The following is an 18,443-nucleotide window of genomic DNA, read 5'->3' as shown; positions in this document are numbered from 1 at the left end:
GATGTTTAGCTTGGTCCATCAAGATTTAGGACCAAGATGTAGCTCTGCCCATCAGGATTTAGGACCAAGATGTAGCTTTGTCCATCAAGATTTAGGACCAAGATGTAGCTCTGCCCATCAGGATTTAGGACCAAGATGTAGCATTGTCCACCAGGATTTAGAACCAAGATGTAGCTTTGTCCACCAGGATTTAGGACCAAGATGTAGCTTTGTCCACCAGGATTTAGGACCAAGATGTAGCTTTGTCCACCAGGATTTAGGACCAAGATGTAGAATTGTCCACCAGGATTTAGGACCAAGATGTAGCATTGTCCACCAGGATTTAGGACCAAGATGTAGCATTGTCTACCAGGATTTAGGACCAAGATGTAGCATTGTCCACCAGGATTTAGAACCAAGATGTAGCTTTGTCCACCAGGATTTAGGACCAAGATGTAGCTTTGTCCACCAGGATTTAGGACCAAGATGTAGCTTTGTCCACCAGGATTTAGGACCAAGATGTAGAATTGTCCACCAGGATTTAGGACCAAGATGTAGCATTGTCCACCAGGATTTAGGACCAAGATGTAGCATTGTCTACCAGGATTTAGGACCAAGATGTAGCATTGTCCACCAGGATTTGGGACCAAGATGTAGCATTGTCCACCAGGATTTAGGACCAAGATGTAGCATTGTCCACCAGGATTTAGGACCAAGATGTAGCTTTGTCCTCCAGGATTTAGGACCAAGATGTAGCATTGTCCACCAGGTCAATGTTAGTCAACAATCACAAAGAGGAGTGGCTCAACCAATGGGCATCAGGAAACACAGGCAGAGCCATGTACAAAGAAATGACTACGCCTAACAAACTGAACAGTATTAACTTCCTCCCCCGCAAAGAACAATCTAAAATCTTCCAACAAAGAACAGGACACACACCACTATTAAATTACCACCTGAACAAAATAAACTCCACACAACTCCCCCTTTGCAGACACTGCGCCCACCCCTTTGAAACCGTAAATCATATCCTCTTTGAATGCCCCTCCCTAATCCACCTTAGGCAGACCCTACTTCCACTACAGCCCAACATAACCAACCCCTTGTACGGCAGTGCTGAACAACTGAAGAAAACAGAACACTTTTTATTCTTTGGCACAGTCTGCAAAAGAGCTCACAGCTCAGCAGCAAAAAGCTGGCTAGAAGAAGAAGAAGTCGTCTACCAGGATTTAGGATCAAGATGTGGCTTTGTTCACCAGGATTTAAAACAAGACAGAACAAATAGGTTTTTTTACCTGTCCCCCTCACAGGCATCGCCTCTCATTCGCCTTGAATAGCCAGCACAAAACATTCCAGAGGTGAAAGTTATGTTCACTGAAGCTGCTCTCTCTTTGCAGATGTCAGGCAGTACGTACGGAATCTGTTAACAAATAACAATCATACAAGTACATATGGTATATTTAGTGATGGGAACTAAACTAAATTTAAAGAGTTAAACTAAAACTAAGTTTCAACAAAAATAAAGTAGTTAAACTAAAAAGTCAATCATGAATTTCAAAATATAGTTAAACTAAACTAAAGAAAATTAAACTATAACAAACTTTTTCATAACTTTTTTTTTTGGGGGGGGGGGGGGGGGGGGGTAATCTAGCTCTAGCTATAATCATCCGACCCTATGCCTACGTTTGATCTAATTCTTTTAACATTGTAGAAATGTTTATCCATTTTTAAAATCAGTATAAGGAATATGTTTCTAACATAAATGTTAAAGCACAATAAAATTTGAAAAAAAAAAAGATGTCTAAATAAATATGTGTGCTTGTATTTTTGCCTTGAATTAAAACCTTTACCAGTACATTTTGCAAAAAAAATTATATTAACTCATTATATAATGGAAAATCTTACTTATACCGGTAAAGTTTAAAATCTCATTACACAACAGATCTAGTAATCAAAGAAATAGAAACAAAATATTTGGAGTTTTATAAAACATTTGACCTGTGTAACTATTTTAGTGTAAAGTACATGCTTGACTAACCATGCCAATGTGTTATTTTCTTGTTTGACCACTCAACATACAACACTATAGCATAACCGTTAAACGTGTTAGGAAAAAAATATGGGGTGGTCTTGTCATTATCGACTGCACACTATAGTACACATGTGTACATCTCACTGACCAGGTTGTTAAATTCAGTCCATTTACTTTCTGGGCAGGGAGGGTGTGTAACTATTTTAGTGTAAAGTAGATCTACAAACATGATTGACCAGTATGTTACTTTTGTGTCTGGCCACTCCCCGTTAAGCAAACACTATTGCATAATGCGCAAAGAAAAAAACGCAGGATAGTCTTGTAGTATCATCGACTACACATAACGTTTGATTCAGTTAGGACTGCATATAAGTAATAGTGTCTTAAAAGTCAATGTTTTTACAACTTCTTAACAGAGTTAAACTACTTAAAAGTGTTTCAAATGAACAAACAAATGTTCTTCCTAAGTTCTAATGTGAGCTCCAACTGGCCTTGAGGCATGGGCCCAAGTGTAATGAGCTCCTTTGCGCCATGGTTTCTACACCAAAGCTGTGGGCCCCTATTGCTTGTGGGCCCAGGTTCATTGAACCCCTTCGCGCCATGGTTGCTACGCCACTGAGCATAGCATTAGATCTGAAAATCCATTGTTATTATATTTTTGTTTAAGTCATACATAATTATATAATTTATAAGTGTCTCACTGTAGTCTCACAGTGTCACAAGGTCCTAAAGCATTTAGGCTACATATAGATCCTTGTTTTTATTTGGATATTTCAATAAGCTGCTCCTGCATTTAATGGATAAATCTGTAATCAGGGTCTAAGTTTGTCTACCTGCAAAGTGGCTCAATACCCAGTTGAGACTATCTATAATAGACATATTAATCAGTAGTGAGTGAGTTAATTATTATTCAAATTATCCAAACGGCTAAAACTGGCTCTTAGTAAAGAAATTATTTTAATTGTACACAATTTTTATTTTTATTTGGACCTAAGAAATTATTTTAATTGTATACAATTTTTTTATCTTTCTTTGGACCCCCAGGGTCTTGCGACCCAGGACCACAGTTTGATGACCACCGTACTAGACTAACTATGGGATGAGGTTGGTGCATAAATCATAAATAAATATGTGGGAAACTAATAGTGATATGATGGAGTTAAAAATAAAGAATGGAAATAGGATCGTGACAGAAATTAGGACAGTTATGCTAAGGACTAGAAAGATTCGCAATTTTGTGTAGTAATTAGTGGACTTAATTCAGTAATGCAACATTGGACTGCCCCTATTTCAGAAGATTAAATCATCTATTATACTTCACACATTAGTCCCTGGCGTGATTCACTTTGTTGGTGCGTTCCTTGTTTGTTCATTTATAATATCTTATAATTGAAACTCATTTCAAATAGGTAAATTCAAGCCTGACATGGTCTTAACCAACTGTATACCAGAACACTTAACAACACAGCAACATTAATTGTCAGTCCTTGAAACTTATGTGATAGTACTGTGCTTTAAAAAAAATATATTTTTGATTTTGTGAGCACCTACCTGAACTTCGTGTAGATGGGCTGGAGCAGGACCATGAGCAAATTGACTGCCACAGCCAGTTATGACTCCCAAACGTCCTTAAAGAAAAAAAATCAAGGTCCTAATGGAGTGTCTTTTCTTACACAATAAGTTTTTATTTTATTGCATTCAATTTGAATTTGTTCAATTAGCACTATGTATATATCCAATTTATATACAAATAGTCCTTATTTAAGTAAAAAGTACCCTTATAATAAAAATAATCTTTACTATCCATAAGGAAATTTGTCTTACAATTTACAATTATACCAAACCTGTATGCATTAATTATTTTTAAAGACCCAGCGCAACTAGAACAAAGAACAAAGTGTTCTGCATTTATATTCCTGGATTTGTTTGTACTTTATTCTATTTGAAGTCAAGTTGTAGCATTGAAACTGCTAAAATTTATGGTAACAACTGAAGCATATGAACATCTATCTACTATCTAACCAGTACCTTGGTACTATAAAAATAAAGCAAATTTAAAATAAAAAAATAAAAAACCTGGCTTAAGTAGCTCCTCCATAAACTCTGGAGTCTCCAAGCAAATGGGCATAACATTGTCAGTCATTGCCACAGACCTTTCCAATTTCAGGATAGCTATGTCATTGTTGTAGTGGGTGTCATTATAGCGCTCATGAAGATAGTAATTTTTGATTTGCCTAGAAACACATTTGTAATCATTATGGAAGACATTATATTCACACCCATATCAAGGAGAGTTAGCAAGCATACATGGCTGGTCAACAAGGAGAGATACAAAAATAGTGTCTTATTTAAAAGAGAATACAACAAACATCCGGACATCCGCTCTGTTATCAGCAGCAGACGCTTGGCTGGCTTGGCCACATTCGTAGAATGCCAGTACGTCGACTTCCACAGGACATCCTGTATGGCGATCTAATAGAAGGCAGGAGAGCCGCTGGTCGCCCACTTTTACGTTATATGGATGTATGCAAATGCGACATAAAGCTCTTCAAAATCGACACTATCAGCTGGGAAGAGGTGGCACTGGATAGAGAGAGCATAAAGGAATGGTCATGGATTGCAGATGTCATACACAACAGAAGCAGAAAGAAGGGTGAAAATGCAACGGCGCCTGGTGATTATATATGCCCAACCTGCAATCGCAGCTGTGTATCAAGGATTGGCCTCTTTAGTTAGTCACACAAGAAGTTGCAAAGGGAAAAGATCGTCTCTCGAGACGTAAAATGCCACAGACAACAAACTAATGAATGAAGGAAACAAATTGAAAGGGACATGAACAGCATTTGATATTGATGGACATTTAATTTATGAAAATGAAATATAAATAAGAAAACTAAAATATATAGGGCTAACTAAATGTTTAGAATTTTTTTTAAATACTGGTAGACTGGCCCAACACATATGTGACAAAAAAAATAACATTTAAAAAATGACCTTGCATATTAGTACTCACAGAATAAGTATCTACGCTTTGTCTTTGTAGATACTTATTCTGTAAGTACTAATATGCAAGGTCATTTTTTTAATTATAAATATAAAAAAAAAGAATTTGCTGCATTAACAATGAATAGAATCAAGTTTTTTGTTTAAATGAGTTTGCCTTATAGTGGATATTAATTTATAATATATATGTGGTTATTAATTTATTTATAGATTATGATTATCTCCTGCCTTAGTTTTTAATCCTAGTTTATTACTTTAGAAGTATTATTTTTTTTTAGGTTTTGGTTCATGGTTAAGAATAAATGTTGATAGGTTGTCTTACTGAGGTCTCAAATTTAAATACCATTTAAACCTTTTTTTTTTTCTTTTTTGACTTCAAGATTACCAGTACAGGACTCCCCAGAGTAGGCCTGCACCGTATTCTAGTAATTACCTGACATTACTTACGGAAAGTAAAGGAAACATTAAAAACTGGTTAACCATTAACCATAGAAATAAAAGAGCTGCCTGGTCATGCGGTTTGCGCGCTGGACTGTCGTTCAGATTTATCGACGGTCGAGGGTTCAAACCCTGCCCGCTCCCATCCCCCGTCGTCCTGCGGGAGGTTTGGACTAGGAAGTAAACTATCTTCAACTCTGAAGGAACATCCGAAACATGTAAAACATTTTACACAACAAACATGTGCCTCGAAAATCATAAGGTCTGAATAGAAATTTAGCTTCATGGTATTTCATTGAGCGATGTGTTGCGATATGCAGTACTATCTCTGAGAAGGACTTACAGTAAGGTCCCATTGTGTCCAGAGCACTGGTGGGTGCCTATGAAGATCTGGATGTATTCTGGACGAAACGGGTAGCCAAAGATCATTTCAAACTGACCAATACAGTGAGCAGCAGTAAGAACCGTATCTGCAGAAATGAGTGATCCCCCGCAGAATGTTGTGTCCTACAGAGAAAAAAAAAAAGAGTTGAAATTAGTTTCTAAGTAAAATAAATTAAATTATAGCTTTTCTGGAGCGCTACTTACATGCTTATAGCATGCTCAGAGTGCTATGGTCAAATCTCATTTGTGGACCTGTGGGGGGAAGAGGGGGAATCTGGGAGAAGGTTTTTCTGTGCTGCCTTTAAGGACTTACTAAACACTACTCTGCTTGAGTGGGGTGTCGAACCTCGAGCCCCCTTCTTAGGTAGCCAAGGCAAGCCAAGTTCAAGCGCAATTAGCCTCTTGACCACGCTTCCCACATCATCTGCCTTATAAGTACCGGTATAAGTTTCAGGCATTCCTTCAGAAATAAAAATTATTACACGCTCGTCCAAACCTCCTGCAAGTCCAGGGGATGGAAGGGGGCTGGGTTTCAACTTGGGACCAGTGAGTGTGTTTGTGCAATTCTATGGTGACAGTGGGAAGAGGTTAGCGATTGGTTGTGAATGATGTAACATAGGTGGCACTGTCGCCATTTGGTCTTAGTTAGTGGATGTCACCATTTGGTCTTAGTTAGGGGAGACGACTCCAGAACGTGAGACTGTACGCTTGTGTTATTGTAGTGAGTTAGATTTTGTTACAAAATATTATTACTAAAGTCTACTACATTTATTCATTTATCACAAGTTGATTTTGTCTACATTATAAATAAAGTTCTATTTAGTATTGTTCACAAGCAGATTATTCAAGTTTTTTAGTTAAGATATATTACGCCTACAGCGGTTTAGTTGTCTACCAGCTGTTTGGTGCTACAAGTCAATGACCGGTAGCAACAACCATCATGATTAAAGCCTAAAGTGATTATACAGCAGTAAATCAGAAGCCATTATTTGAAAGGCAGTCAAGAAATAAATAGTGCTTAATATGATGCTTCTAATTATCAAGAAGTAAATACTCATAGTAAACTAAAACTACCAATGAAAACACAAGATGTCAATCAAAATAACAGACCCACCTTTTTCACTTCTCTTAGAATGACATGCCAAGGGGCTGAACCATACACCGCTTCTCTCCCTTTGCTAATTCTGTTACTTCCTCCATCAAAAGGCTTAATTTTTGGTTTGCCACACTCTTAAATATTGAAAACAAAGAAAATGTTTCTTCCATTACTTGCCGTCTTGGGCCAAGGTGGTTCAAAAATCAAACAACTAAAATCTTTCACCACAGTTATGATTTGGTCTCAATAAACAAAAACTAAACAAATCACTAAATTATAATGTACATGTCATTTGAATAACAATCACAAATTTACTTGACAGTTTATTAAATAAAACAAAAAGGTTACAAGTATACCCAAAAACTGAGTAAAACATTAGAATTAACTAAAAAACTAAAACCATAGGGAAAAAAAATTTGTATTGTGAATTAACCCAGGCACTTCAATAGCATACACAGAAACCATTACATTAGTCAAATATAATAAACCTTTTTTTTTTTTTTCTCAAATTAATGGTGTAAAAATGAAATACCCTAATGGCAACATTACATTTCAAAAATGGTTTTGTGAATTTACATGTGTCCTGCCTGGCACTTCAATAGCATACATAGAAACCATTGCATTAGTCAAATTTAATAAACCTTTTTTTTTTCTCAAGTAAATGTTGTAAAAATGAAATACCCTAATGGCAACATTACATTTCCAAAATGGTATTGTGAATTAACATGTGTCTTGCTTGGCACTTCAATAGCATACACAGAAACCATTACATTAGTCAAATTTAATAAACCTTTTTTTTTTCTCAAATTAATGGTGTAAAAATGAAATACCCTAATGGCAACATTAAATTTAAAAAATGATACTGTGAATTAACATGTGTCTTGCTTGGCACTTCAATAGCTAACACAGAAACCATTACATTAGTCAAATTTAATCAACTTTTTTTTCTCAAATTAATGGTGTAAAAATGAAATACCCAAATGGCAACATTAAATTTCCGTTTCGATCATTTGGTAAGTGCAATTGTTTATAGGTTAGTGACAGCACATTTGATACGCTTTAGAAGGATCTTAGGTATCTCCTCCAAAGACCACATCGTAGACAAGAAACAGGATCACATAAGCAATATTTTATAATATGACCTAATGAGTACTGTCAAAAAACTAAAACTTAATGGTCATGGCCCACAAAGACCTTAAAAACAGTACCGATACCAGGAAAAGAAGAAGAAGACAATGAAAGTGATGGGGAGATAACAAAAGAATGGGTGGGTCTAGTTAATTTTTACGATCCTATGGACATATTACAAGGACTGCAGAGGTCACAAAGACCTTCCTTCAGGGAACAGTACAAGGAAAAAGAAGAAGAGGCAGACAGAGAAAGCGATGGGAGGACAAGAATGTACAGGAATGCTGTTGAAAAAGGTTCTAACTAAGGCAAAAGACAGAGATGAATGGAGAAAGATGGTCAACAAATCTTGCATGGCGCCCCAACGGTCCGACAGACTAAGGGATAGGTAAGATAAACGACGTCGAGGAACAGGGTAGTGACATAATGCTTGATACCTATGCTAAGAAGACTTGTCGTATGCTACCGGTATTTATAAAAGACATGCAACTAAATTGAATACCGTACATCTTCAAATTCCTTAAACAACAAATACAACATTCATTCATTAAGAAATACCCACCATGGCCATGGCCAGTGGTCTCCACAATCAAATAAGCAGACACTTTAGAGAAACAGCCTTCTCTAGATCGGGCCACACATGTGTACTGACCAGCATCAGTTTCAACTACTTGGTTGATGACCAAATAATGGTTGACCAAAACCTACAAGAAATCAATGTTAGTTTTAGAAACACTGCACTAATTACACATAGTGGTTACTCTACATATTTACCTATATACTGATATTGCATTCATATTCGATTCTTTGATGACAACTATGGAATGACAGAAGTCTTTGTCTTCTACAAGAAGTTTATATACAATAATAAATGGATTATTTAAAAGACACAAAGTCTGCAATTGTGCCTCCTACAAACAGTTACTCCAGTGTGTGTGTGGGTGGGGCTGCAGTAACTGAGTGGTTAGGCGCTTGGCTTCCGAACCTGGGGTCCTGGGTTTGAATCTCAGTGAAGGGATTTTTTTTTAATTTCTGGATTTTTAGGGCGCTCCTGAGTCCATCCAACACAAATGGGTTTAATTGCACTGGTCCTGCTTATTAACCATTGGCCATAGAAACAGATGACCTTAATATCATCTGCCCCAGTGTGTGTGTGGGTGGGGCTGCAGTAACTGAGTGGTTAGGCGCTTGGCTTCCGAACCTGGGGTCCTGGGTTTGAACCTCAGTGAAGGGATTTTTTTTAATTTCTGGATTTTTAGGGCGCCACGGAGTCCATCTAACACAAATGGGTTTCATTGCGCTGGTCCTGCTCATTAACCATTGGCCATAGAAACAGATGACCTTAACATCATCTGCCCCATAGATCTCAAAGTCTGATACGGGAACTTTACTTTTTTTTTTTAAACTTTACTCCAATGACTTACTCTTTTCCTTGGTCCCTGTTCAATAAGGTTGCCATCTTTTCTCCACATTGTTACATCAGCATCTGGCATGTAGCACGGGAACATGGCACTCTGACCTTCTCGCACTGTGATATTACTTGGGGCATTGATCACAGCTGAAATTACAAAGGCATTCAGATCAATATGATAAGGACTTCGAGCAACAGAACTGAAAGGTCGTAAAGTCATAAGAATTAAAGAGATGTCCTCATGACCAATTTGCAATTAAAAAAAAAAAACAGCTCAAGACCATCAGAGTTTCAAAGAACTTTCTCTAATGTACAATATTATGAAAACTGCCACAAACTGCAAGTACCTGAGAAGTTTCTGCAAGTTGAAGAAATGACAATCTAAGTAAGTTCAGAGATAACAGACAAGTCTTATTCCATTAAGAACACCAAATACATTTTCCCTCTTCTCTCAGATTTAACAACTGAACTCCTCTTTCTGGCCCGTGAGAGGATTATTGGGGCACCCCTGATAACTAGAAACGCACCTTTACACATTCTGTCCTAATCCTAGTCTACCATTCATTACCTGTCAACAAAGCTAGATATTTAGGTCAACCCACGATATTATGTTCCAGATGAATCTGGTCACTTCATGTTATAACTGAAGAATATCAGTGATTCCAAAGGGAAATAATCATCAGTATTTTACCTCTGTCAAGAAAATTGCTCTGAAACCAAGCTAGCAGATAAATACAGGAATAACTTATTTGAAAGTCTGTCTAAGTTGAGTTCAGTTAGAAATCAGTTGAAGAAGTCCAGCCTATTAAAACTCAAACTACTGGTATATACCGTTTTATATCTTTGTGCTTCATTCATACAATAATGTAGGGATTTAGTTATTGTATTCCTTGGCATTGTGGATTTATAATAAGATTATATTTCAAATGTAATAATAATTCAGTGAATGGCTCCCTGGTCATGTGGTATGCGCTTTGGACAGTGATCTTGATGGTCCCAGGTTCAAACCCACTTGTGGCCATCCCTAACTGTCCAATAGGAGGTTTGGGTCAGGATGTAATAATCTTCAATTCCAAGATCCAAAACATGTAAAACAAAACAAAATTTTAGTGTCCAAATTATAGTGATATTACAGTAATTAAGTTGATACAGCATTTATAACTTTGATTGTTAAGAAATTTTTTTTTTTTAATTTAAAATATGATTCATTTAGTCTAACAAAAAAATTGTAAGTAATGTTTCCCTTTCAGACCTTGGGATCTAGAAGGCAGATGATGTAAACGTCATCTGTTTCTGTGACACACAGTTAATTAGGGTGTCATGTGGCCAGCACCTTTACTTTTAGGTACCCATGAGAGCTGGGTGGACTCAGAGGCACCCTAAAGATCCCGAAATTAAAAATCCCAGCCTTCACCAGGAGTTAAACCCGGGACCCTCCGGTTTGGAAGTCAAGCACTTTACCACTCTACCACCTTGCCTCCAACAAAAAAAAATCATTTAGTTGTTTTTTTGACAAATCTGCTACACTAAACTTACATAAGCTGCAGGGTTCCTTGAGTGTCACCCACATAGATCTCTCCAACAAGTCACCAGAGGTGATGGCCATACAAGTATACCGTCCCGAATGTTCATCTCTGACCTCAGGGATGACCACCACTCCCCCAGGGTGTACTTCTATACCTCTTGACCAATCAGCTTTGGTAAGAATTCTATCATGTAACAACCTAAAAAAGACAGAAGACTGTTTTGAAACTACTGGTAATAAACAATTTCCATAGTGCATTATATTCTGAAAATGATCCCCTTCATCAATTTTCAATCATTGCTTATAATGTAACCTTTCTTACTATCTAGGCATAACCACTCGACACAGCCAATTTAAAGAACTTGACAACTCAGGGTGTCACGTGGCCAGCACAATGACCATCCGCCTTTACTTTTCCCTGACTATTGTCAGGTACTCTTTTAGAGCTGGGTGGACTCAGAGGCTGATCTTGAAATTAAAAATCCCAGTCTTCACCAGAATTTGAACCTAGGACCCCAGTTCAGAAGCCAAGCACTTTACTGCTCAGCTCAGTTGGGGAAAAGTAAAGGTGGGGGGCGGGGGGGGGGGGGGTGTATTGAGATGGCCACATTACACTTTCAAGAAACAGATGACCTTTATTTACATCATCTGCCCTATAGATTGCAAGAACTGAAAGGGGAACTTTAATTTTAATCTAAATTTGACATTAAGACAAGCAGATCATAGCACATTTTTTTCAATATTTTTAGTTTAAAAAAAAATATTATTCAAATGGAAATATCATCAAGTTGTTAAAGGCTTAGTAAGTAGGTAGCTTACCACATGACATGTGCTGTCGGGTCATTCACCGCACATTCCAAGATGACATTACTACCAGGACTGAGTGACATGTTTCCAGCAATCTTTGTGAAATATAAAGTTCCACCCTCTGTAACCTGGAGAAAATGTTTCAAAAGAGCACTTCTGTACAACATTCAAGAGAAGGTTTCAGACTACCATAATATTTTATATAATTTTAAATATCCATGGACTGACCATATTTTTATTAGTTGAATATAGTTTTTATTTATTTATCTACTTAATTATTTTGTTTTCAAATCCTTAGAAGTCATTCCAGCTCGTTAAAATAACAATACAATTTTACACATAAATTTTAATTTAAAAAAAATGAAGTATAAATTCCAGTAGGCTTTTCCAGTGCCAAGTACATTGCCAACAGTGAGGAAGAAAGAATTAAAAACTCTACTATCTATTCTCATGTTTAGTGGTGCTACAATACAAAAAAACATAGGGATTGACCTGCCTCACCGTTGTAGGGGGAATAGGAGCAGTGGTTCCAGGGGAAATAACCCATAAAAAAAAAGGATGGGATTAAATAGTCTTTTCATGTCGTTTCTGGCCTCTGGGTAAAAGTCTTCCCTTCGATCTAAAGTTTCTTACTTGACTCTTATGGACACTCTACAAGGGCCACACAATCACAGGAGAAGCCCAGAGTAAAATGTTTGTTAAATGTTTTATTAAGTTTCGGATGTTCCTTCAGAGTTGAAGATAATTACTTCCTAGTCCAAACCTCCCGCAGGACGACGGGGGGATGGGAGCGGGCAGGGTTTGAACCCGGGACCATCGATGAATCTGAACGACAGTCCAAGTGTATAAAGGAAAAAAAACGTTCCTGAAATAGCATTTTTGTTAGTCAATCTCATGCTCACATAAGTCTTTTGTATTGCTTCTAGTTTGGTGGGGGAAAAAGTTACCACTTCTATCTACACAAGGACAGTAACTCTTGCAAGTTATCAGAACATCAACTTCACATCATACACTTACCTCCCCCATTTCCTCACAGTATCTGCCTGTAAATCCACTGGGGCATAGGCAGTGGGCATCATTCTCGTCCTCCTGACAAGTGCCTCCATTTTCACACTGGACATTGGAGCATGTGACTTTGACTTGGGTCTGACACAGTGTCCCAGTGTAGAGTTCAGGACACATGCACCTAAAGTGCATCAATATTGAAGGAAGAAATTGAAAAAGGAGTTATTTATAGATTGTGTTGAATAAAGAAATGTAAAAAGTGTGACAGGAAATTTATTAATGGACTTCTAAAAAAAAAAAAAAAAAAAAAAAAGTCAACAACAGCTATTACATCCAATCAATTGATCCATCCACCAGTAAAATTTCTGTACAAGTACCACCATTTTCACATTCAGCTGGGCATGTGGACTCTAGAATGGAAAAAAAAAAGTTTTTGTGTCTCATAAACATGCATGCAATAATAGGCATTTGCATATTATTTTATTTTTCTGATATTGTTTACATTTTTTTTAATTTTTATCACATTTTCATTTTGAAAAACAAGGAGGGTCATAAGTGAAACAACAATCAATTAATCCTAAGGATTTACTTCCGTACCGGCACTGTAAGTATTATTTAGATTGGTCACCTTCAGTTGCAAGAGGGCTATAGCTCATCTCATGGAGCATTTCTTGTTGTTTCTGTAAACTTCTATTTTGAAGTTATAAATTTCTAATATATAAAGCAGAAAGTAAGGCGTATATATATAAATATATATATGTCCCCCATTGATCCTTAGATCATGGCGGAGACCGTAGTGTATGTTTAATGTCCCACCCACAACTGGAAGGCCCTAAAAATAAAAAAGCTAAAAATATCTCTATTAAAGGACGAAACTTTTTTAAACAAAGCAAGTAAATCCGTTTTCACAGTATTAAAAAAAATATATATATATATATATATATATTCAATATATATATTTTAAAAAATTTAAATATATACTCAAACGTTTTTTCATTTTAAAAAAAAATTTATTCTACCCTAAATTTAGTTATCAAAACATTTCAGAAGCCGAAACCTAAAAAATTATGTTAATCAAGCCGAATCAGGATATGATAGTTTTGGTCCTAATAATCCCCTGATCTGATTAACCTGATTTGACATTATAATAGAATTTGTTTTAGTACTTTAGGATTGGGTTTGAATAAGCAGAACATCTAGTGAGCCAAATTAACAGATTCAACTGTATTTCTCCCTTCCTTTTCAAATTTAATGTACTTCAATTGTTTCTCCTGAGTCAACATCTCCAAAAAAAAAAAAAAAAAGGGAGATAACATAAAAAAGTAGAAGCAAAATCACTTTGTAAATTACAAAGAGTTACCTTTCTTAACAGGAGAAATGAACACTTGTGCCCAGTAGCCTTCAGATGATACTGAGGAATCTGATCTGAAGACTAAATCTAAGCCTTGACCTTCCCAAGTAAATATAGGGTTCTCTAAGTGTGGTCCACAGAGACATCTCAACAGTACAGGTTCGGTAATAGAATGGTCTGTCAATATAAATTTTAAAGTACTGAATAACAAAAGTGAATCATCATATATGAGAACTGACCTATGTAAACCACTACATCTTGTCTGTTTTGTTTGCTTTACATGTTTCGAATGTTTCTTTAGAATTGAAGATCATCACATCCTAGCCCAAACCATCCCAAAGGACAGCGAGGGATGGCAGCAGGTAGGGTTTAAACCGACTAAATTATTATTATAGCTTTTATATAGCGCTACTTTCATGCTTATAGCAAGGTCCAATCTCATTTGTGGACCAGTGGGGGGGGGGGGGGGGTATCTTCTAGGTAGCCGAGCCAAGCCAAGCGTACTTGGCCTCTGGACCACGCTTCCCACAGTCTACTGTGACAGTCTACTACCCATACCAGGCAGGCATACACAAGGGTCTCAGATGTTTTCACCTTGATAGCAAAAGAAAATAAAGATGTCAAAGCTAAAGTGCAGAAATCAGTTCATCCTCAGAATAACAAGGCGTTGTGTAGATTAATTAGAGTAATCCATTACTGTGGGAAATTTGTTTTATTTTTCACATGAACAAGATGAATTACCTAGATAAATTACACATTCCCTACTAGGCCCTTATTAAATTGAAAAAAATGGATCATACACTAGTTACCACTTCTGAAATCAGTTATTCTACAAGTTATCTTGGCATTGTGCAGATTGACTAGGGTAATTCATTATTGTCTCATTCCTCAAATTACCTAAATAATGTGCAAATTACGTAGATAACTTGTACATTACCTACTCTACACTGGAAAATAAGATCTATAGTGGAGTTATTTATATATTTATAGTTATAAGTAATGTTCCCCTTTGAGACCTTGTGGTCTATAGGGCAGATGATGTAAAGGTCATCTGTTTCTTAGGCCTACGGTTAACGAGGGTGTCATGTGGCCAGCACAACGGCCAACCGCCTTTACTTTTCCCCAACTATTGTCAGGTTCCAGTTAGAGCTGGGTGGACTCAGAGGCGCCCAAGGATCCCGAAATAAAAATCCCAGTCTTCACCAGGATTCGAACCCAGCACCTCCAGTACGGAAGCCAAGCGCTTTACCGCTCAGCCACCGCGCCTCCATATATTTATAGTCTTCGTAAGAATCAAGTTTGATTAGAATCAAATCAACAATTAATCATCAATCAATCAAAAACCTTTAATACAAAGAATCAAATGGTTCAAAACATTGTTACTATTGTTACTATTATTACTATTAAAGAAATGAAATTGAAAAACAAAATTATATTTACTTAAATGTGAAATCTGTAGATTGGTGATACTTTGAATTACATAGCTATCGCTTTTTGCCACAAGCTTGCCTTATTTGTGGTAAATTTTCTGAAACCCTGACCACTAGTAATGAATTGTTTTATTGTTGCTTGACTTAATGCTATTTCTACAGTAGAGGACTTTTTTGATTTTTAAAAATCTCTCTTTGCAAACACTGAATTCTGATTTAACAAACAATTGCTATAAAATACTCGTTTTTATACCAAGTTTATAAAAGCATCCTCTGTTTTACTAAGTACCACAGCTAAATTTGAGTGGCATCAGTCTTCTTCTGGTACTTTAATTCTCACAGTGACACCTTCACCGACATCGGGTGCCTTTTGTAAGAAAATGCTCACATTTTCATTGCTTGCTTTTGTGAATCTTTCATGCCTCATCACGCTGCATTTTCTGATCTACATTCTTTTTACAGATGTTGCACAATACATTCTTACCATATCCTTTCTTCTTTAGGATCTCTTCACCACAAATTATGTGAACAAACACATAATATGATGTACACTTGTGTGCACCGGAGGCTGCTTTGGAGCAAACATTATGAGAGAAACAAACTTCTCAACTTTAACAGTAAGGAAGCTATTAATGTGCACTTTACATTGGTAAAATGAGAAAAACTCTTGATTCTTTATGTTAATGGTGCTAATCAGTAAATCAGTAAATTAACAAATTAGGTAAATAATGTGCACATTAGCAGATTATGAAGTTCAGTGGTAACAAAGAAATGGAAGAGTCCTATCATAAAACCAATGTGTTTTCATTTGATTAAGCATTTAAGAAGTCAATGCTCAAAACTTAAAACGTATTTAGGATTCAATGTGTTGAAATCCTTTCTTCACTTAAAACAACATAAAAACTTCAAGTCTGTTTATTACTGTCTTAGATTTATTATTTTTAAAAGACTGGATTTTTAAGTGATTAATCCTAAACATTTGTTTCATAACAATCTAAATAAACAAACAAAATAAAGTCTATACATTTCAGACTTGAAAAAAAAAATGCATTACCAGAGTCAGCACGTGCATATATACAGAGGGAGTCATAGGTGCAGTTATCCCCCTCTTCAATGTTGAAGTTAAAAAACTTGATGAGAAAGGAGCTGACAGTCTGGCTTGCGAGTCTGGTGATGCAAACTGTGTTCAGTGGGTACAAGTTGGGATAGGAAGGGGAGCTGATGTTTGATATAGCTGCAGCGACTGTGACATTACACTCTGTGAACAAATATTGTATACAATAATTTAATATAACTCTTTATTTTAAAAAATACATATTAAATAACCAATAAGAAGGTAAAGGAATAGAAAAAAAAAATAAAGCCAAAACTAGACAGCGACTGACAGATTTTTGGCAACACTTAAAATTAGTTGACAAATAATGATGTGCAGAGATGGACTGTGCATAACAGGACATTAATAAGATGGCCCATGAAATAAAATATAAAACTGATTCTTTGCTAACTTTTATTTCATTTAAGATGTGGAACTCAAATCTATGAGATGTTGAGCTAATACAATATTTCATTTTAAAAGTATAGCTTTATGTGCAAATAATTAATTAAGAAAGAACTTATTGAAGTAGGCCTTACTTTATCAATTCTGATTTTTTTTCAGGAACCACTTCAAGCCTTAACTTTATGATAACTTAAAAGTAAATATTTCATGAATACTTTTAAGTAAGGTTGAAGTAATTTGTACAATTCAATTAAAAAACTATATAAGAATACTTTTCTAATGTTCATGACACTTTTCATATTCAGATATAGCTACTAAGCTTTCAGAAAAAAAACCCACTCATTTTATGTTAAATTATTTTCTGTTTTGTTTTTCTCTAAGGAAAGCTATAACACAAATTCCCTTAGAAATAATAACTACAATAATCACACTACATTTTTTTTTAAACGATTGACTAATCTATGAGACTAAATGCAAATCCAGAAACAAAACAACAAATTTGTGAATAAAATAACTTTCCTTGGTATAAATTATCATTCTCTTGTGCTATCAAGCCATTTAATACAATTCCTCATATAAACATTTCACATGTAAATTTTGAGAGAGTCTGGTGTGAATGTATATTTTGGTTTTCTATAGTTATGATGTTTTGTTTGGTGTAGTGCACAAATTGTGAGACAAATTTCCTTATGGATAATAAAGGTTATTATTTTTATTATTATAACAGATAAAGAGGAACAAAACACTATACCTCCAATGAAGGAAACCTGATTTTCTCTTGTAGAGACGAGCAACCCTGAGGCTGTACTCTGCCTTAGGGGAGTCTTGGTCGTCTGTATTGGTGGAGGTGTGGAGCTAGACACCTCTGTTGTGGATGTATTCTCAATATCATCGATGAAATGAACTGTTGCGTTGAATCCTTTTTTCTCCACAGTCTTGTCAGACACAAATTTTAAAATTAAGCTGCTGGTTTCAGACTGGAGACTTACTGGAAGGTCACTACCACAGAAGATGCCAAGGAGATTTTCAACATCTTCAAACAATTACAAAAGAAAAAAAAAATCATTCCTAGCCAATAACTTTTTGTCTGCATTTTCTGAAACAATGTCTCTCAATCCACTTCTCTCAAAAGGACACCATGAGTTACCTTTTCATTAAACTTATATAAAATCCCTATATCTGTCTGGTCAAAATCTTGTAAATGTTATTTCTTCCACTTCCCATCCTCTGATCAAGTTGAAACTTGCACAATTATTCATAGTCGATGACAACATGTGAAACCAAAACAAATTTAAACAATTAGTTAATCAATAAGTTGTTATTAATTAATTTTGTTTATATATAAAATATATAACA

At 35.9% G+C, this 18,443-nt stretch overlaps 1 protein-coding gene across 2 annotated transcripts in view; it reads right to left on the bottom strand.

The window, feature by feature from the left end:
* Nucleotides 1-18,443, bottom strand: part of LOC106071829 (uncharacterized) — a 60,254-nt gene that overhangs the window by 27,186 nt on the left and 14,625 nt on the right. For both annotated transcript variants that reach the window (XM_056025604.1, XM_056025605.1), the window contains exons 6-19: nucleotides 17,839-18,120; nucleotides 16,644-16,847; nucleotides 14,169-14,336; nucleotides 13,140-13,218; nucleotides 12,821-12,989; nucleotides 11,816-11,931; nucleotides 11,008-11,195; nucleotides 9,485-9,618; nucleotides 8,623-8,764; nucleotides 6,951-7,066; nucleotides 5,796-5,959; nucleotides 4,088-4,245; nucleotides 3,563-3,639; nucleotides 1,275-1,399 (exon numbers count right to left, since the gene is read on the bottom strand). In XM_056025604.1, the coding sequence (XP_055881579.1) occupies nucleotides 1,275-1,399; nucleotides 3,563-3,639; nucleotides 4,088-4,245; nucleotides 5,796-5,959; nucleotides 6,951-7,066; nucleotides 8,623-8,764; nucleotides 9,485-9,618; nucleotides 11,008-11,195; nucleotides 11,816-11,931; nucleotides 12,821-12,989; nucleotides 13,140-13,218; nucleotides 14,169-14,336; nucleotides 16,644-16,847; nucleotides 17,839-18,120 (2,122 nt within the window). The remainder of the gene's footprint in view (nucleotides 1-1,274; nucleotides 1,400-3,562; nucleotides 3,640-4,087; nucleotides 4,246-5,795; nucleotides 5,960-6,950; nucleotides 7,067-8,622; nucleotides 8,765-9,484; nucleotides 9,619-11,007; nucleotides 11,196-11,815; nucleotides 11,932-12,820; nucleotides 12,990-13,139; nucleotides 13,219-14,168; nucleotides 14,337-16,643; nucleotides 16,848-17,838; nucleotides 18,121-18,443) is intronic.

This window comes from Biomphalaria glabrata, chromosome 4 (genome assembly GCF_947242115.1).
Source record: "Biomphalaria glabrata chromosome 4, xgBioGlab47.1, whole genome shotgun sequence".
Lineage (NCBI taxonomy): Eukaryota > Metazoa > Mollusca > Gastropoda > Planorbidae > Biomphalaria > Biomphalaria glabrata.
The sequence above is the reverse complement of the archived record's forward strand: the minus strand, read 5'-3'. Positions and strand labels throughout refer to the sequence as shown.